Genomic DNA, 20,576 nt, shown 5'->3' with positions numbered 1-20,576 from the left:
GATGTATAGTACACAGTCATACTTAAAGCTGCTATAGTGAGTAGAAGGGGTTGCTCATGGTGATGAACCCACAGATGATTATCACCTGACTCTGCTGTTCAACTCAGCTCTACAGAGCTTTACAACATCTTTCAGCTCACTGTTTTGGTTTTCCAGGAACGCAACTTCACAGTTTTGGCTCACTCTCGCCACTCTCATCAGCTGTTTTCAGTGAAAAATCCCTAAAACTCTACTGTTCGCTGTTTGTCCAGCACCAAACAGCAGACAGATGAAGACATAGTGGCGAATCTAGCAGCTAAAAAGCTACATATTTCCCTTGGGGTTTGCTGGAGAGAAGAACAGAGCTCAAAGGAGATTAAATATTGGACTTAAATTTGTCAGGTGACCATGAAAATGTCTCAGTATAAATTATATTGAGTCATGTTGTGACAGCATTGTTCCAAATCTACTGGATGTGTAAATAGGCAGCTATTTGCTAACAAGTTAACCATATGAACTTAAAATGTGATAATATGTCAATGTTAAGTTCACAACTTGTTTCCACTTTTATGTTGTAAGAGGCTTACTCAAATAACAGACACAAATCTGCACGTGAGGCACTTCTTTCCTCACTTTACATTTCTGTGAAAACTTACAGTTGTCTCTCCTTTCTTCCCTCAGTGTTGCTGGAATTGTGGCCGCAAAGCTAGCGAGACATGCAGCGGCTGCAACGCCGCTCGCTACTGCGGCTCCTTCTGCCAGCATAAAGACTGGGAGAGGCATCACCTCATCTGCAGCCCAGGACTCCAGGCTCAACCCAAACCAGTTTCTGCCATCACTGCAAGCAGGGTAGTCGCCGTGGCTACAGGAGCGGCAGCAGCAGCAGCCGGGGTGTCTCCTCTCGGTCTTGCCGGGGTCAAGGCCCCTGACAGTGTGCCCTCAGTCACCAGTCCTGGTGGAGAGAAGGCTTCGGTCGCTTCTCGCTCCTCCACTCCTTCCACCCCCACCTTGGCCCCTGAGACCAACGGACACTAGGTGGTGAAGGACATCAATGGAGAACGTGTCACCTATCCTCTTTCTTAATGGGGAAGAACTGAATCAGCCGCAAGACGGAACTATTTGTGGGTTAAGTTAGGATAACAGATTTTTCATCATACTCTTTGGCAGATAAAAAAGGACAGATTATGGATGACTGTTTGAGTGATATGTCAACTGGGACTTTGGCTTTGGCATAGAACAGAAGGACTCGTCTCGAATGCATCTATTGGATGAACAGATCTCCCTAACAGATGGAATCGTGTTTATCTTTGTCCAAAACCCCAAATCTTGGATCTGCGAGGGGTGGAAAAAACTAACGATTGATCTGAGTTTATCTATGGCTGCGGGGAGGAAGTTATGAAAGGAAGGCATATGAGAAAAGACAGAGGAGATTAAAAAAGTGAGGTATAAAGACGCCTCCCCCTCGAACCAATATTCTCACTTTGTTGTGTATAAATGTAAGATAGGGAGGTGGTGGTGGAAAATATAAACAGTGTAATAGTACCAGCCATAAAGCATCTTTCTCCGTCCTGTAGGAAAAGTCTGACAGTAGACCACATAAAAGTCGTATCTGCAGCTCTCCTATATACATAAATATTTGCTTGCCAACTTTTTGTCAGGTTTTCATATGTATGAATGCGTGTGTCAAACAGTGGTGTCGTCAGTGAATATTGTACATATGATTTCTTTTGTCAAAGCAATATTAAAGTGAAGTGTTCAGGTTTCTCAAACCGTTTCTGCATCACCAAAGTTTTCAGTCACTACCAGGAGAGTCATTGTCATTGCCTGTGACTGTCCTTATGAACAAGAGATGATGTTACACTAACCCCACATCATACCTACTTTTATAATGAGCTTAACTAGGAACTCTGGTCACTATTTTTCATTTCTGATCATAAGACATATTCAAAGAGCAGATAGAAAGGTGGTGGTGATTGGATCAAGTAAGCGCAGGAAGATGCAGTTAAGACTTTATTCTGGTTGCAGTTTCATTTTGGCACTTGTTCACATCACCAGTTGTGTATGGCAGGGTCAGATGTTGCTCCAAATCTTCCACCACTGCAATATTTGCATCAGGGTACAAGAGTGGTTTGTAATACAGCTTTTTAAGTACTGTTTTCAACAAAAGAGATAGAGATAAGGAATGACAAATTAAATTCATTTTACTTTATTTGAAATTATCAAAAGAGAGAAAATTCTTACTGGTGCTTAAGTTGCCCTGGAGAAGATTTAGAGCAGCGACTCTGTCCCACGGAGAATCTCAGGAGCTAAATTTTATTTGTATGTACAGATTATTCTGTTCTTTTTTTTTCCTTCTGTCACAGTTAGGTTAAAGTCAAATGTTTAGTGAGGAACTTTGATTTATCATACTCTGCTGTTTTGTTCGTTCTAAGATGACTTTGTAAAGAATATTATGAGAGGATGCCTTTATTTTGTGAGCCACAATTTTCTTCGTTCTTTAAACACGTTCTTTTGTTATGAGGCATAACTTCATATGAAAAAAGATATCTTGACATGAAGTATGAAATAAAGAAACAGAATTACTTCAAAATTGTTTTTCTTCTTTGCTCTGATTGACAATATTAGGAATATGTGATTAAATAATAGATCTATCCATTAATATAGAATGACATATTCTCATCTGACATTGAATTAAAATGTCTTATATAGTGCCACAGTCAGTAGATCTCAGAACCAACTGTACTTGATCAATATTAATCAAAAATATAATAATCTGATATAGAAACCCAAAACTCTTAATTCAAAAGGCTATGTATCAATTTGGAAATTAAATATAATTCTTTATACAGAATCCAAAATGTAGTTAAGTCAGCGCAGCATTTATAAGGGTTATTATTTCTTATCTGAGAAAATATTCTAATTATAAATTTATATGCAATATAAAGTTCACCAGCGGCTTTAATGTTGTGTTATTTTCAACAGGGCTCTTAATATTAAAGATATTTGGTTTGGGTCATTGGTGTCCAGCTTGGCTCCAAAGGTCTGTTGGATTTAATGAGTGCAGAGCAGAGCAAATATAATTTTGATAATAAAGTATTTTTATTACAAACCAACATTATTTGGAACCACAAAAGGTTCTTCCAAAAGCAGTGAATAACAGAGCTTCAGATCACTTTTCAGAAAAAGAAGTTATTTATATTTATTAATTATTTATTATTTCTATGAAATTATAGACAACAATTGTTTCTTCAATAAATGTGTTTTATTGCACAAATTGTGAGGTCAGAGTTCCTCTCAAAAGCCACACAAGTCTCAAATTTTTGCATCCTCTTTGTCTCCTTAATGTTGTGAATCATTCAGTGACTCCTGATAAAATATGCAAGAGGCATCTTTGAATTCAGGTATGAAGTAATGAGGAGGCTCTCCTAGAGATTGAATTATTCTGAAGTGGGTGGGAATTCTGTCATGTATAACGTATAATGTTTTCCACCTCTGAAGTTAATTAATATTCAAGTCAGTTAATCTTGAAGTTCTATATTAAAAGGAATAGTGGTTGTAGGCGATGATTGACTTCAACAGTTACATTAGTCATCATTGTGTTTTACATCAAAGAAGCAAAATATGAAATCAAACGGAGGCCAACAGGCAGTAGAAATATCATTTGTAACCACGAGGTGGCAGTATAAGCTGTATTGTGAGAAGTGAAGTGTGCTTTGCTTCTTCAGTTAGAAAATCTTATTATGTGGGTGACTTGTTACAAAGGTATATGATGAAAAGCAGTAGGTGCTCACTGTAACTTGGATCACAGTCCACAATTCCTAAGTATTCCTTGTAAGTAGCATTTAATTGTTGTAGTTGGTTGAGGTGGAGCTTGTTTTAACTACTTTATATACTGTTGGGTAGTTTAATGTATAACACTGCATCAAACCTAATAAACTCAACATATGTTATGTTATGTATGAAAACTCTTATTCTGTAAAGTAACCAGTAACTGCAGCTGTCAAATAAACGTAGTGGAGAGAGAGAGTGTAACATTTCCCTCTAAAATATTGTGGAGTAGAAGTATATACATATAGCATAAAATGGAAATGCTCAAGTAAAGTACAAGAACCTCATATTTGTACTTAAGTACAGTACAAGAGTAAATGTACTTAGTTACATTCCACCACTATAGGTATATAGCTATATAGATTTTTAATGCACAGCTCTATAAAAGACAATGATCAGAAAGGGTATTTACTGATCATTAGTTGATCTAAAAATTAAGCATGACTCATCTGTTGTCTAGAGATAACTGCGTGTGTCAGCGTGTGTGCCAGAATCAGTGTTGTTGTTTATTTCAGTGCCTGTGTAGTAGCAGGATCGTGACGTTTGCTTTGTGCTGAAGATGAGATACTGAGTGCTTTCATGCTGTGGCTCGGATGTTTAATGGACACAGCAAAATTCTGAAACAAACTTGTAGGTTTCCTATCAGGTTATTAATATGGATCTGTACATGCAATTCTTTGCACACTATATGCAGTATATACACATACTATAGGCCTATGAGTATTGGGAACTTCCTCTGTTTACGTTAAAGAGTTGTTTATAGCAAAAGTACACAGCTGTGTTTGTGTGTATGAGTTGGTCTGTGTTTGTCAGGGACAGAGGGGCCTCTCAGTGTGTGGTGAGCTAATTCTACTTGTTCCTTGGCAAAAATGCTACTACGCAATGTAGTAATGATTGTGGAGAGAGACTGGTTTAATTATGTGCCTGGTTTCTGTCCCAACTTCTTGCTGGAGGCAGAGTAATGAAAGTCACTTTAGATTCTGCCCTTGTTTTCAAAGCTCCTCTCATGATGCCTACAAATCAAGCTACAGTATGCAAAGCAGTGATACAGAAAACATATTTCTCTCCTTCTTTCACTCCCTACCCTTACACTCTTTTCACTCTTCATCTTCTGTTTTATCATTCTTGTCTCACTTCTGTAGTTTCTTCTACTTTGACGACAACTCACAAAGAGTGAAACATTCCTGTAATAAACACTATATGGTTTCTGATGTTTTATCACCAGCTAAATATTTTCTTCAGTGTTATTTTGTTATGTGATAACATTGAATGGTTTTATTTTATGAATCATCAGTCTCCCTCACAGTAAAGGGACAAGTTAATTACTCTTGTTTGTCTTTCCACATGTGGAACACTTGCATATATATGTGAATATGTATTGAATGTGAATATTTATTATATATATATATATATATAATAAATATTATATAGTTTCAGTTTCAGTTTGAGTTACTCACAAAAGCTTGACAACCAAAGTGTTATCACATGCAAACCATTTTTCTAATGCAATCTAAATATATTTCTCAGAAAACAACATTTGTTATAGATACTTAATGAGATACATATACATAGGTTGCAGTAGAGTGATGTGAACTGGAATAAGTGCAGAACTAGATGGTAGTTGCACTGGAAAACAGTATTAGTACCCAGTGGATTACTTGTTAATAATACATTTAATGTAGTCCTATACTGTATAGCAGTTGTCCTATAAAGCTGAGTTTTCAAAGGGTTTCACAGAAAGGCATAAAACCAAGATAAGCCCTATGCATCATGAGGAGAAGAGAACCAACACAATAGAAACAAACAAGATATGAGTATACAGCTAGTGGATCTCTGAGGCTGTGCTGCATAACCGTGCTTTGATCTAAATGCCAACGTTACCATGCTAACATGCTCACAATGACAATGTCAACATGCTGATATCTAGCAGGCATAATGTTTACCATGTTCACCGTCTTAGTTTAGTGTGTTAGAATGCTAACATTTGCATTAGCACATGGGAATGTCATTAGTTTTGCAGGTATTTTATTACTAAAAGCCAAAAATGTCATCCACATCGTGGTGCTGGAGGAGGTGATACAATAGGTTAACATTGATGACATTATTTGAACAAACAAGAAACACCATGACCACACAACTATAAAAAAGTATAAAGTGGCAAGCTTAGTTATGAGATCACAGTAAAGCAAGAATATAAAGTTCAAAAAATGATAGTATAAATTACAGACATCACACAAATCCAGTGCACTCAGCAAACAAAAAGTAAAATTTAGCAATGTACTGCGAGCTAACATTGTGTCTGTCACCTCTGCCCAGCGTGATGCTTAAATTATATGATTGCCTTGGAGGATCTGTCATAGTACATCATCAAAGAGATGCAAAGAGGACATTGGAGCTGTATCTTCCTCCCATGCTGGACATCACTAGAAACATTTTGATGATAAAACTCTCCACCCCCATCTATTTTTTTTTCACAAATTCACATCTCTCCTTACAGACATTTTTCTTTCTTTCCCTTCTCTCTCTCTCAACCCATTTGTCCCTCTGTAAAAATTTGCAAATGGCTTTTGACAGAATGCTATTATGAACACTTAATGTTCTTCAGTGTCAGCAGTGATTGATGCCTTGCTGGACCCACATCGAAACAAAGATACTGCACGAAATGTAGCTTTCGCATCTTCTGCATAACACAGCACTTACAATCCTGTTACACAATTAATACAGAAACATTTGCACAAACTATTTGTGTTTAAACTGTTAGATCACTAATAGCTTAGGATAATAAATTGTACAGTTTAACAGTATGGCAAAACCCAAGTCAGTGTGAGGAGTCTCTAAGTCAACGAGGACGAGTGACTCAGTCTTTCAGAGACGAGATGTCCTCTGAACATGTTACCTCCCACACAGTCAAGTTTGCAGGGTGAAATAAATGGAGATACTGAGGCATGAAATAGGACAACAGCTGTTGCTTTGTCACCTTTTGCCCCCAGTCTTTGTATTTTTGCGGAGATAAGTTGCACTTGAACATGTCAGACCCACAAAAAACTTTTTTTTATCTGATTATTATCTGATGCCCTCTTTTTATTTGTTGTTGGATCTTCTCCATGAACTGAATACTAATTTTAAATCTGTTGTTGGCTTTATGTATCATATGATATACTGCTTCTCTGATAAGCTCATAAAAATTGTGTCTGTAAACTGAAACACATTGACAGATTATGTTTTAAAATATCTTGTACCTTTGCATTGACATTCTTCAAGGTTTTCTGCCATCCCCCTACATTCACAACTTTTATTCCTCCAGCACAAACACAGAGAGGTGACACAAGCTTTGACTTTGGAGGACTTCTGTGTGTTGCCTTCTGCACAATAAAATAACCATGGCGGAGGAAATGGCAGTAGAGAGAATGAAACAGGACAACAGATGTCGTTTGACCACCTTTGCCCTGACCCTTGGCTCTCTGAAATGAGATGTTTGTTTGCACACACAAGGGCCAAGGGCACCTGCCTGAAAGAGAATAAAAAAGGCTTCTATTTTTTATTCTCTCCTGCCAAAGGAGAAGTGCACAGAGAGTGTTATTCAGAGAACTTTATGATTTGAAATACTTGCATAAGGTTTAAACCTTGATTTTGGCTATTCATTCTTCCCATGTTCCTTTCAACACAAAGAAAAGCATGTTTCACAATCATGAAATAAATAATTGGAAAATATTACTTTGTTAAAATGAATGAATGACTACGTAAATGTGCCAGGGCTTACTGTCAACCTTTTTAATATACTTAAACCAATGTATTGAATACATTGGCGCTTATGTTGTTGCATTATCATGTATCCTGGGTTGTATTTTGAGATAATAATACCATTCACATTGGTTTCAGTAGACACATTTCTTAACCAGCAGCAGCAGCACAGACTCCCTACATTGTCTGCAAAAATGGAACAGGGACCGGGTGAGTTAATCCCTGCTGTATCTCCAAGATATACAATAAATCAGATTGAACACTGTATCCACACTGTTTAGATTGGGGAACATCAGCTACAGCACGAGGTGTATTTATATCTTGTGTATAGCAGGATGTTACTAGAAGCTGGATATATTTTGTTTGAGACTCTGAGGTGAGGTCTACATTTAGAAATTAAGTTCTGAGAGAGTTTCATGAAATGGAACCCCATTTTTTATAAAACATATGGTCGTCATTTTTTCAGCAGTAGCCAAACAATGCATTTACATTCATTAATTATCTCTATACATAGTGGTTTTCATTGTTAGTGGCAGGGTCCGCCATTCCTGCGCTGGATTCAAATGACCAAATGACAAGGGGTTCATAGGAAGCCTCACTGAGCTAACTGGCTGCTTGCTGTCGCTTTATATTTAACGGACAGATATGACGGTGGTTTCGATCTTCTCATCAAACTCTCCACCAGAAAGTAAACAAGAGTATTTCCCAAAATATCGAATTATCTTTAATATCAGAGGAATGGGTGTGAATGAACTGTACTTTAAACATCAGTGTTTCAATAAGTTTTTGAGCAGCTGCATTAATGTTGAGGCTATATGGGCTACAGTTGCTTTTGGGAGAACAGTTGAAAAGAGGAAACTAAGTTCTATAAAATAGAAAATGTATGCTCTTTAATATTCTGATGACATTTGCTGGAAATTTTCCACTTCAAATAGCAACAGGCTTTATTTTTTGTTACCTATAATTTGCTGTAACTTAGACCCTTCTCTCCAGTTTTGGTAATAGATGTAGTGATGACCCTTGCCCCTCAACTTGAGGAACAGATGAGGAACAGGAGGTGTGGGTACACATCCTCTGAGCCGCATCTACTTGGCTGCCCCAATAGCCATTACATATTTATTCTGCCTTACCAGCAGACAGCCTGTCTGACAGGAAGCTTTAGATGAGAGGGCTTCAATTCACCAGCCTCAATCACGCAATCAAATATTACAGCCACAGCAATCAGTGCAATAATGTGCCAGCTTCTGCGCCTGTGCACGCATGTGTGTGCATTTGCAAATTTGGCACAAATAATTTCAGCAATGATGTGTTTCTGTCATAACAAGATACTGGCTGCAAGGAGGGATCTGGATGTTTCATTGCTATTCAGAGCTTGTAAAGCATTCGCCTCAAACTATTCTGATTGCAAAAGGAAAAAAAAGGAAACATGCATGGACTTCTGTTGTGCTCTCTGTGTAGCCTTAGTTCAGTTCTCAATACATTAAATGTATGCAGCATTCCAAGTCCCAGTTTGTATGCTGCAGTGCACTGCTGCTACATTTGTGTTGAAACCTTTCTGGTGCAGCATTGGAGAGACAAAAGCATGTAATTGTATGATGGTGCAATGCAGCAGCTCCTAACCTGGGATTTTGACCAAAGGGTCATGAGATTAATCTGGGATTGCAAGGTGATTACTAGCGTAGGAAATAATGAGAAACATAATTAATATAAAATAATAATATTTTTTAGATTTACCTCCTCAGGCCTCTGCTGTTCTGTGGTTTTTATTTCAAAGCACTGTGTGGACTTTGCAGCTCACATAACACAATTATTGACAGAAATGGAGTGGCACGTTTCTTTGATGACTTTGATAACTGTGAGTCAGACTTCAGGCAACTTTTTGCCTGAAGTTTTTTCTCAGATTGTTTATTGGATTGTTAGGATTTCTACATCTTACTCCAATTAAGTTCAGACTTATCTGGTATATGCAATCAACTCAGATACAATGGTGAATCCACTTAAAGCTGCATCAATCAATTTTCATCAATTTTGTATTAGCATTGAATCAAATGACCATGTGTAATGTGAAAGCAGCTGCTTGTGAGGTACCCACAAAGAATCATCACCCAACTCAACTTTAGATTGTTTAAATGTTTTATCTATGGATTAAGAAATGTTTCTTGGGTCAAACCAGTGCTAAAAAGAGAATGAATATTTGATTTACACTCATCAGTTGACCAGAAAATGACCCCAGCGATGTTGCTTTGTGCCTGCTGGATGCCTTAGTATGCTAACATGTTGACCAACTATAAAATAAGTTGATAATATGTCAATGAGTGCTGCGTAGAACGGGTTGGTCTGTCAGCTTGTTTGGAATTATCCTACTCATTGGTGGATGAAAATGAATTAAAAGTTGCAAAGTGCATTATCAGAGAGCAATATAGTGTATGTGTCAAAACTGAAGATTCAGAGACATTTTCACTTGTCAAAACAAATGATTATTAGCTTTAATGATTTTATTAAAGTTGCTTTTCAGTTTGTTCACAATTGGTGTTTTACATTACTAAACCAAAACACAACAGAAATATAAATATATCTATCAGATGGAAAAAACTCTAACATGATCAAAATAAATACACGATACATTAAAAACATTTTCTTTTTATAACTTAGTGATATAATGAAATCTCCTCACAAAGTGTTAATTTCCTTAGACACGCAGATTTTTAGAGATGCTTTTACATTTGAGACAGAGAGTGTGTCTCTGACTGAAGATTGAGGAGATGTAACTAATATAACTGATCAGTATATTTAGCAATAGATCGATGTCAGGGCGGGTGTAGCTTTGTTGGCATTCTGTGCACATGACGATAGCTAAATGAAAGAAAAACAGTGGTACAGTATCATACAGAATATACAGCCAGGATTAAAAGGAACTAATCCTGAAAGCTCTTGGCCACAGTCATCGGCATGCATGTTTAGGCTGAAGTAACCCTTCATCTCCTTATCCTTTCTGCTTTTTCCTCTTATTTAATTATATTCAACAGTAAACAACTCATCAAAAGCACAAAACACTACTGCCATGGTAATTTTCATTCCAATTGGATTTACTCTAATAGCCTACACTAGCCCACACATCTTACAGTAGGTTGTTATCCACTGGGATAATATCAGACAAACACTGCAAGAGAGAAGAGGCTATAGCACAAGTGAGCGACAGGGTTATGAGAAAAAAACTTCAAATGGCTTTTGCATTGCAGAGAATCAGTCACTTTCAAGTCTATAGGTTGGCTATGGGTTGCAACTCTCCCTTTTGACATAAGCGGCACAATAATGAGCAGTGGAAGGCAGAAAACCATTAAAAGATACTGCTGGAGAATGCTAGATGACGCCACTGTCTCTGTGTCCTGTTACTTTCAAACACATGGATGCCTTTTGAATTCCTCTGCGTGTGTGTATTTGTATATGTATTTGTGTGTGTGTGCGTGTGTGTGGGTGGGTGGGTACGCCAGTGCGTCTTTGTCCGTGTGACAGTGTAGGCAGTAGATGTGACATTCTGGGTTCAGTTGTTAGTTGTTAGTCATAATCCACCAGGAAGCTAAGGAAACACACATACAGAAAGAGAGTTAGGTCACCACACACCAATCTACAATTTATGATTCCTTAGGGAAGCGTCAGGGTACATTTAAAAGTCATTAATCTAATTTACATTTTATTAAGCTCCAATTTTTCTAATTGACCAGCTAAACGTTTGCATCAGCAAAATAACAAATGTGTAAATGATTTACGTCATTTGGGGATGGTGGCAATTAAAACAATTTAACTGCAGGAAAAGCTCAGTTTTATAGATTCAGAACATAAGGTCATGAGGTTGTGTGCACATTGTTCTGCTGTTTTCAAACGGTCCACATCTTTTTTATGTGAAAGTCCAGCAAACACAGGGCAGATACAAAGCAAATGATTTTAAAGTGAGTTTAACCTCATGTCCTTATCAGTCAAAGAGTAGCCCTCACTTAAGCTGTGAACAGATTCTTAGTGGTAATCAAACAAAGTTTGACAGAATATGTCCTTACAACACCTGGCTGCTGGTGTAAAGCTCCTCCTAGAAAAAATATGAAGGCATTGTCCGGTGACTGTCAGTGGCACAGACAATAATAGTCGCTGCTAGGAGCAGCAGAATGTTGTGTTTTATTTATTTTTCTATTATTGATTCCAGAGATAACTCCTTCCTGTGCTGCACTTCATAAACTATCCTCCCTTTTCCTACCAATCAGTGCATTGTGGCCTCACTTGTATCCTCAGCAGCCAAACTCATCTGAAACTCAGAGCAAAGTAAGCTACTAATGATGTCTCTCTTCGAGAAAAACAGGCAATGTCTCAATGCAAACACAGAAGTTGTTCTATAAGAAGCAGCTTAACAGCCGTTTTACTGAAAATACTGCACTAAACACAGCATGCAAGCGCCCTCAGTGCCAGGACCCTCACTAACTGTGATAGAGTACAATCTCTCCTACTGGTATCTTACAATATTTTATAACTTATTAATTTCCCCAGAAGAATCAAACCTCCAACTAGAATGACTACGATGTAAAAATAATAAATATGATTATTTTAGTCTCCCATTTCAAGTTTCACTTTGTGGTTATGATTTCATTTTATTTTCAGTTTGGTCAGTTTAATTAAATCCAATATTGACAATTTCACCTGTTTCAGTTTTGTTGTAGATTAATCACACACACACACACACACACACACACACACACACACACAAGCTGAATTACTGCAGTTATCCTCCTGAAGCACTTAGACTATTTTCAAGTTGGGTTTTTTTTATCTCCAACTCTGAATCACTTTTCCAATATAGATTTTTTTGTACTGCCTGTTTACACCTGCTTTTAAAAGTGACCCATATCTGATTCCTTTGTTTACATCAGAAGTGTTTAGTCTGAAACAGTCAGCATGCATATATGCAAGTCACAGATGTGGAAGTAAACAACCATGTACAGTAACCTAGCAACGAGCGCAACCTGTGCAGCCAGCTAAATCACCATCTGCAATGGACGCAAAGAGGCAGAAATAATAATTAAGGCTATTGCTTTCTGAAGCATATTTAGAGGCCTGAAACAAATTAATCAAATGTCAAGACGAGAGCGAGGAGTCATGATTGTAGCCTGAGCTGGAGTGGCAGTGATTCATGCTACTCTGCCATGTGTTGATCCTGCTGAGGAGTCGATAAAAAGAAAATAAGATATGTGCGTCAGATGGAAGTCACATTGCCAAATATAACTTTTCCTGCTGGACCTATTTCCGCATGCAAATGTTTTTGAAAGAAGGCAAGAAAATATTTGATATTCTGTGTTTTTGCCCTGTTTTCACCTTTATAATACACACATATCTGATCTGTGCCATGTGAGCAAAACAGGCTCACTTTCAACAGGCAGTGTGAACATAGCCCAGAGTGTTTGGAGAGAATATCCGCGCTTGGATATTTATTTATTCAGAAACATCCAATATTTGTACAGTAAATGCCTGATTTGAAAACATTTTCTACCTTTAGGCTTAATAAACAAATTCTCAAAGTGAGTTATTGTGAGGAGGCCCAGAAGTTCTGGATGCACCCCTGATTTCCACAGATGGGAGGTTTTAGTACATCTTAACATATCATAACACTTCCAAGCCTAATGTACTAATGCAATTAACAGCTGAATGTGACACACAGAGCAATTACCACATTGACTAATCTTATCTTTCAGTTAGCCAGCAGGACGAGCAAAGGGGTAGACAACGTGAAAATGGCTGTAACATAGGCCCAATTCCATTTTACATACTACTTCTAGGGAAGTTTTGACTATGCAGTGTGTTCACACTTGAAAAGTCCACTCAGAAAAGTATTTTAGTATGCATACTAAAAACACTTGAATATTGAGTGCTGATACACTATTGTAATGCAATGCAAAGAAGAAATGAAGGAGCAACACACAGCTCCAAAGAATTTAAATAAATTGTAGATGGTGGTTTAAACAGCTCCAGAAAGATTCTGGCAAACACAATAACAGCAACAAAGTATTAAATGTAAAAAAAAAGCCTAATTTCCTGTTAGTACAACACTGTTAACTATATTAATTTATTACCTATAGAAAACAGTATGACAGTTAGTAATATGGAATTGGGAAACCGCATATGTCATCCGGGCTACACTGGATGATTGATAGGTAACTGATAGTGGCATCTGGGTGAGCAGTTATAAACATTTTGCAGCATCACAAAAGATAGGCTGAACAGCAAGTCATTAGTCAATTTCATGCAGTGCGGTGAACGTGAGCAGATACCTGACATGGATGGAAACTCAGTATACCATTTTCATTTCAACTATCTAGCCAGGCTATTTCTCTAAAGATATTCTTCAAAAGACTAGGAATTGCTGTTGACACAGGGGAGAAGCAGTGACCCAGCACAGTATGATCACAAATGGCTCTGAAACAGCATGAAAATGACAGATCACAGAGGCAATGAGCAACTGAGCTGAGAGGAAAATAAGGATTTCTAGCATCCTCTCAGCACCCAAGGAGTTTGGGGCTAATGTGCCATCACTGTGCAAAAACTGGATGTGTGTCATATATAAACACACTGATAATAAAACCAAAGATGTGAGGATGTTCAGGATATTTCAGAACAGGAGATCAAGGAGGTAAAGGAAGTGACAACGTCCTACATAAACACATGAAATTGTCCAAAACAATATAGGCCTGAAAATAAAGGCTATCTACTGTTTACAAGTAGATCACACTGAAAGTCATTTTTTTTGTAAATTTTGGAGGTTTGGCCATATCGTACATAATTTGATTTCACACTAAGCAGGGTTTTCGCAGCACTGGTTTTCTAGCATATTGTCATTCATGATTTAATGTTCAGTAATACTATAAACACACATTAATGTACTCACAGACACACATATACAAACCTGGGAGCAACATAGTAGAAACTACTTCAGCATCCTCCAACATGTCAATGATGCAGCGCTGGAAATCTTTACTGCTGTTGGACTGCAGGAAGCTACAGAGACAGACAACAAAGGAGCAAAATGGGGGTAAAAAGAGAAAAAGAGACTGATTAGAGGAAATCAGAGTTGAGCATCACCTGTAGACAAATAGTGAGTGTGCAAAGAGTAAATTGCTTTGTTTTACTAAAAATATAAATATATACAGTATATATTATAATATATATAGATGTTCACACTTAATTGAAAATCTTTGATTTTCTTTAAAATCACGTTTTTACATAACAGGTATGTGCAAAATGTTCTGAATGATAGATTTATATATTCATTGATATGTGTATGGCATAGATACCATTTTAAACCATTTAAGCAACAGCCGTGTGTATGTGTGTGTGTGTGTGTGTGTGTGTGTGTGTGTGCGAACTGAGAGGTGGGCCATCTGCTCATCTTCACTGGTGGGGAACATTTCCATCAAAACGTTGAGAGTGCCAAACAGTCTGCCAATATCTGACACACAATATGCACACGCACACACACACACACACATGCACGCACACACATGCACACACACACACCATACTGACCTCATCCAGGAGATGCGGTCTTGCCAGAACTCATACATTATGTAACACGACTTTCCCGGGAGCTTCTGAACGGACACACTGACAGCAGGATAGAGATGAAAAGTAGAGTGGGGCAAGAAGAGGATACAAAGTGAAAGAGAGTTTGCACTCAGCAAGGATAAATTACATGAAAAAGTTTGAATCTTTTGAGAGATGTCAGTTAGAAATAGGCAGGGAGCAAAGCTTCGTGCAAGACATCAGACAGCAGTAAAAGAAAATTAGCCCTAATTTTCACAAGTTAGGGACAGTGTCACTTTGTGAAAATATTCAATTGTTATTAAAACGGTCATTTTCATTCAAGCTGCTCATAGTTTGGGGTCACATAAAAGCTGCTTTAATATTCAAGGGTGATAGATGATAAAATGCCAATGGAAAATTTTCAAAACAGTAGTTTTTCATCCAGTGTACTCATAGACATCAGTTTTGGCACAGTTGACAATTCAAACCCTTGATTCAACAATGCCTCGATATTCAAAAAGCTACCTCAGCAGCAGAGCCTGACACAATATTTAAAAGATATATTGCTTTGCCTGGAAACAAGAGACTCACTGCAGGTTGTCAGAGTGGGCTGAGGTGGCATCAACATAGCCCTTCAGAACTTTCTGGAAGTTGTCCAGATCTTCATCGGTCACCGACATCTGCCTCTGAACTAGCAGGATGTTCTGTTGGCAACGAGACAACAGACAGAGAGAGAGAAACAAGATGAGATGACACATTAAACAACTGGTTGCCCAGAAGAGCAACATGGTCCTGTGTGCGTGTGTGCGTGCGAGGAGGCATCAAGCTCACGTCACCCCCCGAGGTCCAGGTGTGTGTGTAGATATTGTCAAGATGGATACTTTTGAAGCATTTGATGAGAAACTGATTATACCTTCCTAAGGGTACATATCTATGCCTAACAACAGATGAGATATGAATAATCAATGTTATGGTATTTCAGTATGTTCAGTTTTGTTTGTCACTGTAGCTGAAAGTCTGAGTGGAAGCAGCTGCACAAAGTAAGACAGAGGCACTAGTTGTAAAGTAATCAAAGTAAACTTCAGAGATTTCGCCTCAAATATAAGCCATGATTCCTTAACAGAATGCTGACACTATACCTGCACTATAATAACTGTGTTGCCATGATACCTCATCAGTGTCTTTCAGAGTAGTTCTTTATATAATATACTGATGACAGCAACTGGTAGGCCTTTCCTTCTCAACTAAATGTTAACTTACATTAAGTCAGTGTAGCAAGTTATTTTTCACATTTGCTCCTTGAAGTTCACTGGTGAAGTAATGACAGCGCACTCTTTCTACAACTTATCAACTAAATGTACCATGGAAATGTTTTATAAAACTTGCGTCTCTCAATCACCTGCTTTCCCTATCAATCCACGGGCCTCCTGACAGAGGAAAAGAAAGGGCATTTTAAAATAATATACATTCTTTTTTCCCCTTTGGCGATCGATGGGCCCAGCTAATGAGCAACATCTCTGCAACTGGCAGCGATTCAGCATCCTCCTCAGGGAAACTGGGCTTGAACTAAGCTCCTCTGCCTGGCATGCGGTCTCCCAATGCACCAATCAACCTGCTGCCCTCTTTACTCTCTCAACAATTCAATGCAAGAGTGAGTCACTACTGCAACCAGTATAAAGTAAAACTTGTCTTGTGGCGTCTTTTGTAAGCACTGTTTTGAGATATCAATGAGATTTTTGTCACTACCTCAGTACAATGGAGGAGGATGGAATTTAATTTATGATGCTCATAGCATTTAAAAGGGACATGGATTTATGCATTCAAATTGTGTGTAGTTTTGCTTGTCACTCAGCTCTTTGTCATAATGATAGTCTGAGTGCATCTGTTTCAGTTTAGTTTGCTTTTTACTGGATTTTATTTTGGAAGGCTTATTCTAAAATCCTAAAAGAAACAGAGAAAGAGAAACATTGATCTTTCTTCCATCGTCCTTTTTTCAACCAGTATGGAAACACGACATCAGACATTTACTTTACTATTACCGCTATAAATAACAATAGGTTACACTTTCACCTGTCTGTGAGTGTTTTCACACCATTTCTACCTCTCAAGTGGATCATGAGTCAGTCATTTATTAAGTCCATATGTTAACACGTCAAATATACTAAGACCCAAATGCAGACAATTTAGCCTTGTTTCAAGGTGAGCCTTGTGAAGATAAACTGGCCCTTGTCTACTTCACATTTTACGATTTTTCACCTTGAGGCTGTCATATATTGATTCTCATAGCTGGAACAGGCAACAATGAGAATACATGTGCCCCAAAAACAGACATTAGAATTGCTGGTACACATGGGATGGGTATCATTTGTTTTGAGGAGGAAACAGATGTGCTGCTTGACATTTAAAATGAGGACAGTGAACAAATTGTGTAAGTAAAATACATTTTCTACAGAGAACGATTGCTGAGTGCAGCTGAAAAAGAGTTTAAATAATATCTTGTCACCTTTTTGGAACATACTGTAACTACTGGAGGTGCACACAATCAGAGGAGAGTAAAAAGAGGAGTAACTTAGAGTAGAATCATAAGTTAAACACGTCGTTAGAGAAGAATTATGCCAGCATTGGTGAAATGTTTTAAATAAAATAATCTTATTTAGACAGTTTCAGAGTGCTACTCAACTATGTTTGTCCACTCCTTGTATTTTATGTAGATATATGCAAAATGAATGTTAACTGAAAAAGAGCCGAGTTTGGTTCCTGATAATCAGCAATTGTTGTCTGTAAAATGTTAGTTTGGTTTATATAGACAAAAAATCTGACACGAGCCTTTGCAAACTAGTTCCTGTGACGGTGCTAACCTGTGCCCCATAAGAGTAGGTTGCACAATGACCAGACACACTAGTTTCTGCAATTCTCTGAGTTATGTTAGCATAGTAAGCACATGTGGCTGCAACATGCTTCCCTGCTAACAAAAGTAATTTCGGATCATTTCAGTATGCGTACTGTAATCATTCACATTGCTAATAAAATAACCTCTCAATTAATTTATTAGTACATTCCATTCAAACTAATTTATTGGTTATATTAAATTCAATTAACCATAATATTTGTTAATGAGCTCCATCCATATTACCTGCTGGTCATGGGTCCAAACTGCCAAACAGAAAGAGAGAGCATCCAATGGGCTTTATAGCAAAGGGAACTCCGACTGTACTGTGTTGAGTAGAGTACAGAGGAGGGTTTTCGTTCTTTCAGGGAATAGTCTTTTTAAAATACCCGAAACAACCTAGATTGTTAATATTTCAATGTTAGGGCAATTAGAATAATGATTAGAAATTGTTTGTTGTTTTTACATGGAAATATTATAACTGGTTTATCTGTAGGAGGAGCTTTGCGTTTAAAAGCTAGGGGTAGAAGCTCCTCAGGGTGTTAGATGTTGGAGTTCATTCAGCTAGCTGCCCTGCAGGGGCCCAGCAGCCATGCTGCCAACCTTTCTTTTGCTGAGTGATAGATTTCCTTATGTTCTTTGGAAAAGTTTTTATAAGTTTGTTTTTGTTTGTTAATTTTTGTATATAGTTTTTTCCACAACCTCACCAAAACCAGCCTGAACTGCTTGTTTGTGTGATGTAAACTACAAATAAAACATACACCAGGTGAAGATTATGCTGGCCTCTGTGTGTTCTCCCTCCACCACTCGGTAGTGGTGGAGCCAGTAACTATGGCTTAGTTTCAGCCGAGTCTGATACTGAAACACAGGCAGAACAATCCAAACCAGCTTCATAATGTAGACTGGAGCAAGACGTTTCAGAGTGGTAAGTTATTAATTGCTAACTAATTTATCTTTCATAGATAATGTTTTAACTGTGCACTTACAGTGTGTATAATCTATGCACCACTTAAGTAATAACTAACTGTTAACAGTGATTGTCAAATGTTTAGTCAGTGCTTCTTTACTCAGGTCAGTATTCCAGGTAAAATTGTTAGTGTCAGTGCGGACTTACAGACTTGTACGTGCTGGCCAGTGTGTCCTCTTTCAGTGGCTCCAACTTGGGACCCTGAAACAAGAAGGCAACAAATATGAGAAGAAGCTCTTGGCTCTGTTAAACATCTGGGTAAGAAAGATCAGTGATGCCAGAGGTATTGGCATAAATAATTGAACCATTGAACCCATCTGTAATCAAGAAGAGCAAAATGCTTCTGTGCAACTTGATAACTAGTTTTCTTTTTATTAGTACATGCATTGAATATATATTGTAAACAAATTTAATATTTTCAGATTTTGTCTTTTGAAAGTCATTGCAAATTTATTTATAACATTTTAGTAAGTTTCATTTATACATATTTCACTTAATTTTATTGCATTGCATAATTGCATAACTGCATGGCATGCTAAAACATCAGCTATTTTTTTAGCCAACATCACCTCATCATACCTACACAGTAGTTACATAATGATAAAATACAGAGTACTGATGGCTTGAGCATATTTACACGCGGTCATTTGCACCTGTGGGCAAATTGCACCTATTTGCAGGCAGCAAGCAAAAATGGGGTACATAAAAATAGTCAACTAGCAAAGTAAATGGACTAAGTATGTGAATCACAGCTGTTACTGTAATGTAGTTTTTTTTGCTCTGCTAGTACATGATATCTGATGTTTTTATGTGTGTGATTTAATGTTTTCAAAGACTGTTGTGCAAGACAAATTCCCTATAGGGCTACAAAGGTTACATCCAGTCATTCAATAAAGCAATTGCGTTTCTTAAAACGAGCAGAGTAACGGAATGATGAGATAAAGTCAGTCATAGCCACACTAGAGAGAGTGGATTAAAATTGTACTTCAAAACAAGTGGAAAACATCTAATTATCCACACATAGTTTTCCTCTTTTGCAACCCTAGGATATATACAGTATGTAGTCTATAAGGATATGATGTTATGAATAATGAAATACAGAACATTTGGGAACACAAAATGAGCTTTCTGTCTTAAAGGTCGTAGTTCTTGTGTGTGTGTGTGTGTGTGTGTGTGTGTGTGTGTGTGTGTGTGTGTGTGTGTACACAGGGAACCTTTGAGGCAGAAAACTCATTCTGTTGCATTTGAGAGAGCAGAGAAAGGGAGCGAGATGGACAGAAGGTGTGTGTGATGGTGGTGGCGTTGAGGTGTGGGGATGGATATTGCGCTCAGAACATCCTGCAGGTTATGAATTGCTTTGATATTGCACTCTGAGTCCCTCTGGGTTAGCAAAACCAAGGACTAGAGAGAGAAAAATACTTTGAGAGTGACTGAAAGGAGGGGAAGAATGAACATCAAAAGATGGGAATAACAGGAGTTAATAAAGAAAAGAACAGACAGAGAGAAAATGAGATGGAGCAGAAGATGGGGCAGGAGAGCGTGAAAGGCTTTGAGATGTGGTAGTGAGAATGGGTCATAGGATACAGAATGAGGGATAAGAGGCAGAGAGGTAACTGT

The 20,576-nt window shown here is 37.8% G+C and overlaps 2 protein-coding genes across 3 annotated transcripts in view; one reads left to right on the top strand and one right to left on the bottom strand.

Moving 5' to 3' along the window:
• The window catches only part of LOC122888999 (protein CBFA2T2-like), a 37,559-nt gene extending 34,990 nt beyond the window's left edge, over positions 1-2,569 (top strand). For both annotated transcript variants that reach the window (XM_044223977.1, XM_044165497.1), the window contains exon 11: positions 661-2,569. In XM_044223977.1, coding sequence (XP_044079912.1) covers positions 661-1,014 — 354 coding nt within the window. In that variant the 3' untranslated portion in view covers positions 1,015-2,569. The remainder of the gene's footprint in view (positions 1-660) is intronic.
• Positions 2,570-10,028: 7,459 nt separating this feature from the next.
• The window catches only part of necab3 (N-terminal EF-hand calcium binding protein 3), a 37,765-nt gene continuing 27,217 nt past the window's right edge, over positions 10,029-20,576 (bottom strand). The window contains exons 9-13 of the mRNA XM_044210995.1: positions 19,107-19,160; positions 15,697-15,809; positions 15,109-15,186; positions 14,489-14,580; positions 10,029-11,125 (exon numbers count right to left, since the gene is read on the bottom strand). Coding sequence (XP_044066930.1) covers positions 11,097-11,125; positions 14,489-14,580; positions 15,109-15,186; positions 15,697-15,809; positions 19,107-19,160 — 366 coding nt within the window. The 3' untranslated portion in view covers positions 10,029-11,096. The remainder of the gene's footprint in view (positions 11,126-14,488; positions 14,581-15,108; positions 15,187-15,696; positions 15,810-19,106; positions 19,161-20,576) is intronic.

This window comes from Siniperca chuatsi, linkage group LG2 (assembly GCF_020085105.1).
Source record: "Siniperca chuatsi isolate FFG_IHB_CAS linkage group LG2, ASM2008510v1, whole genome shotgun sequence".
NCBI lineage: Eukaryota > Metazoa > Chordata > Actinopteri > Centrarchiformes > Sinipercidae > Siniperca > Siniperca chuatsi.
Note: the sequence above shows the minus strand (reverse complement) of the source record. Positions and strands in the feature narration are given on the sequence as shown.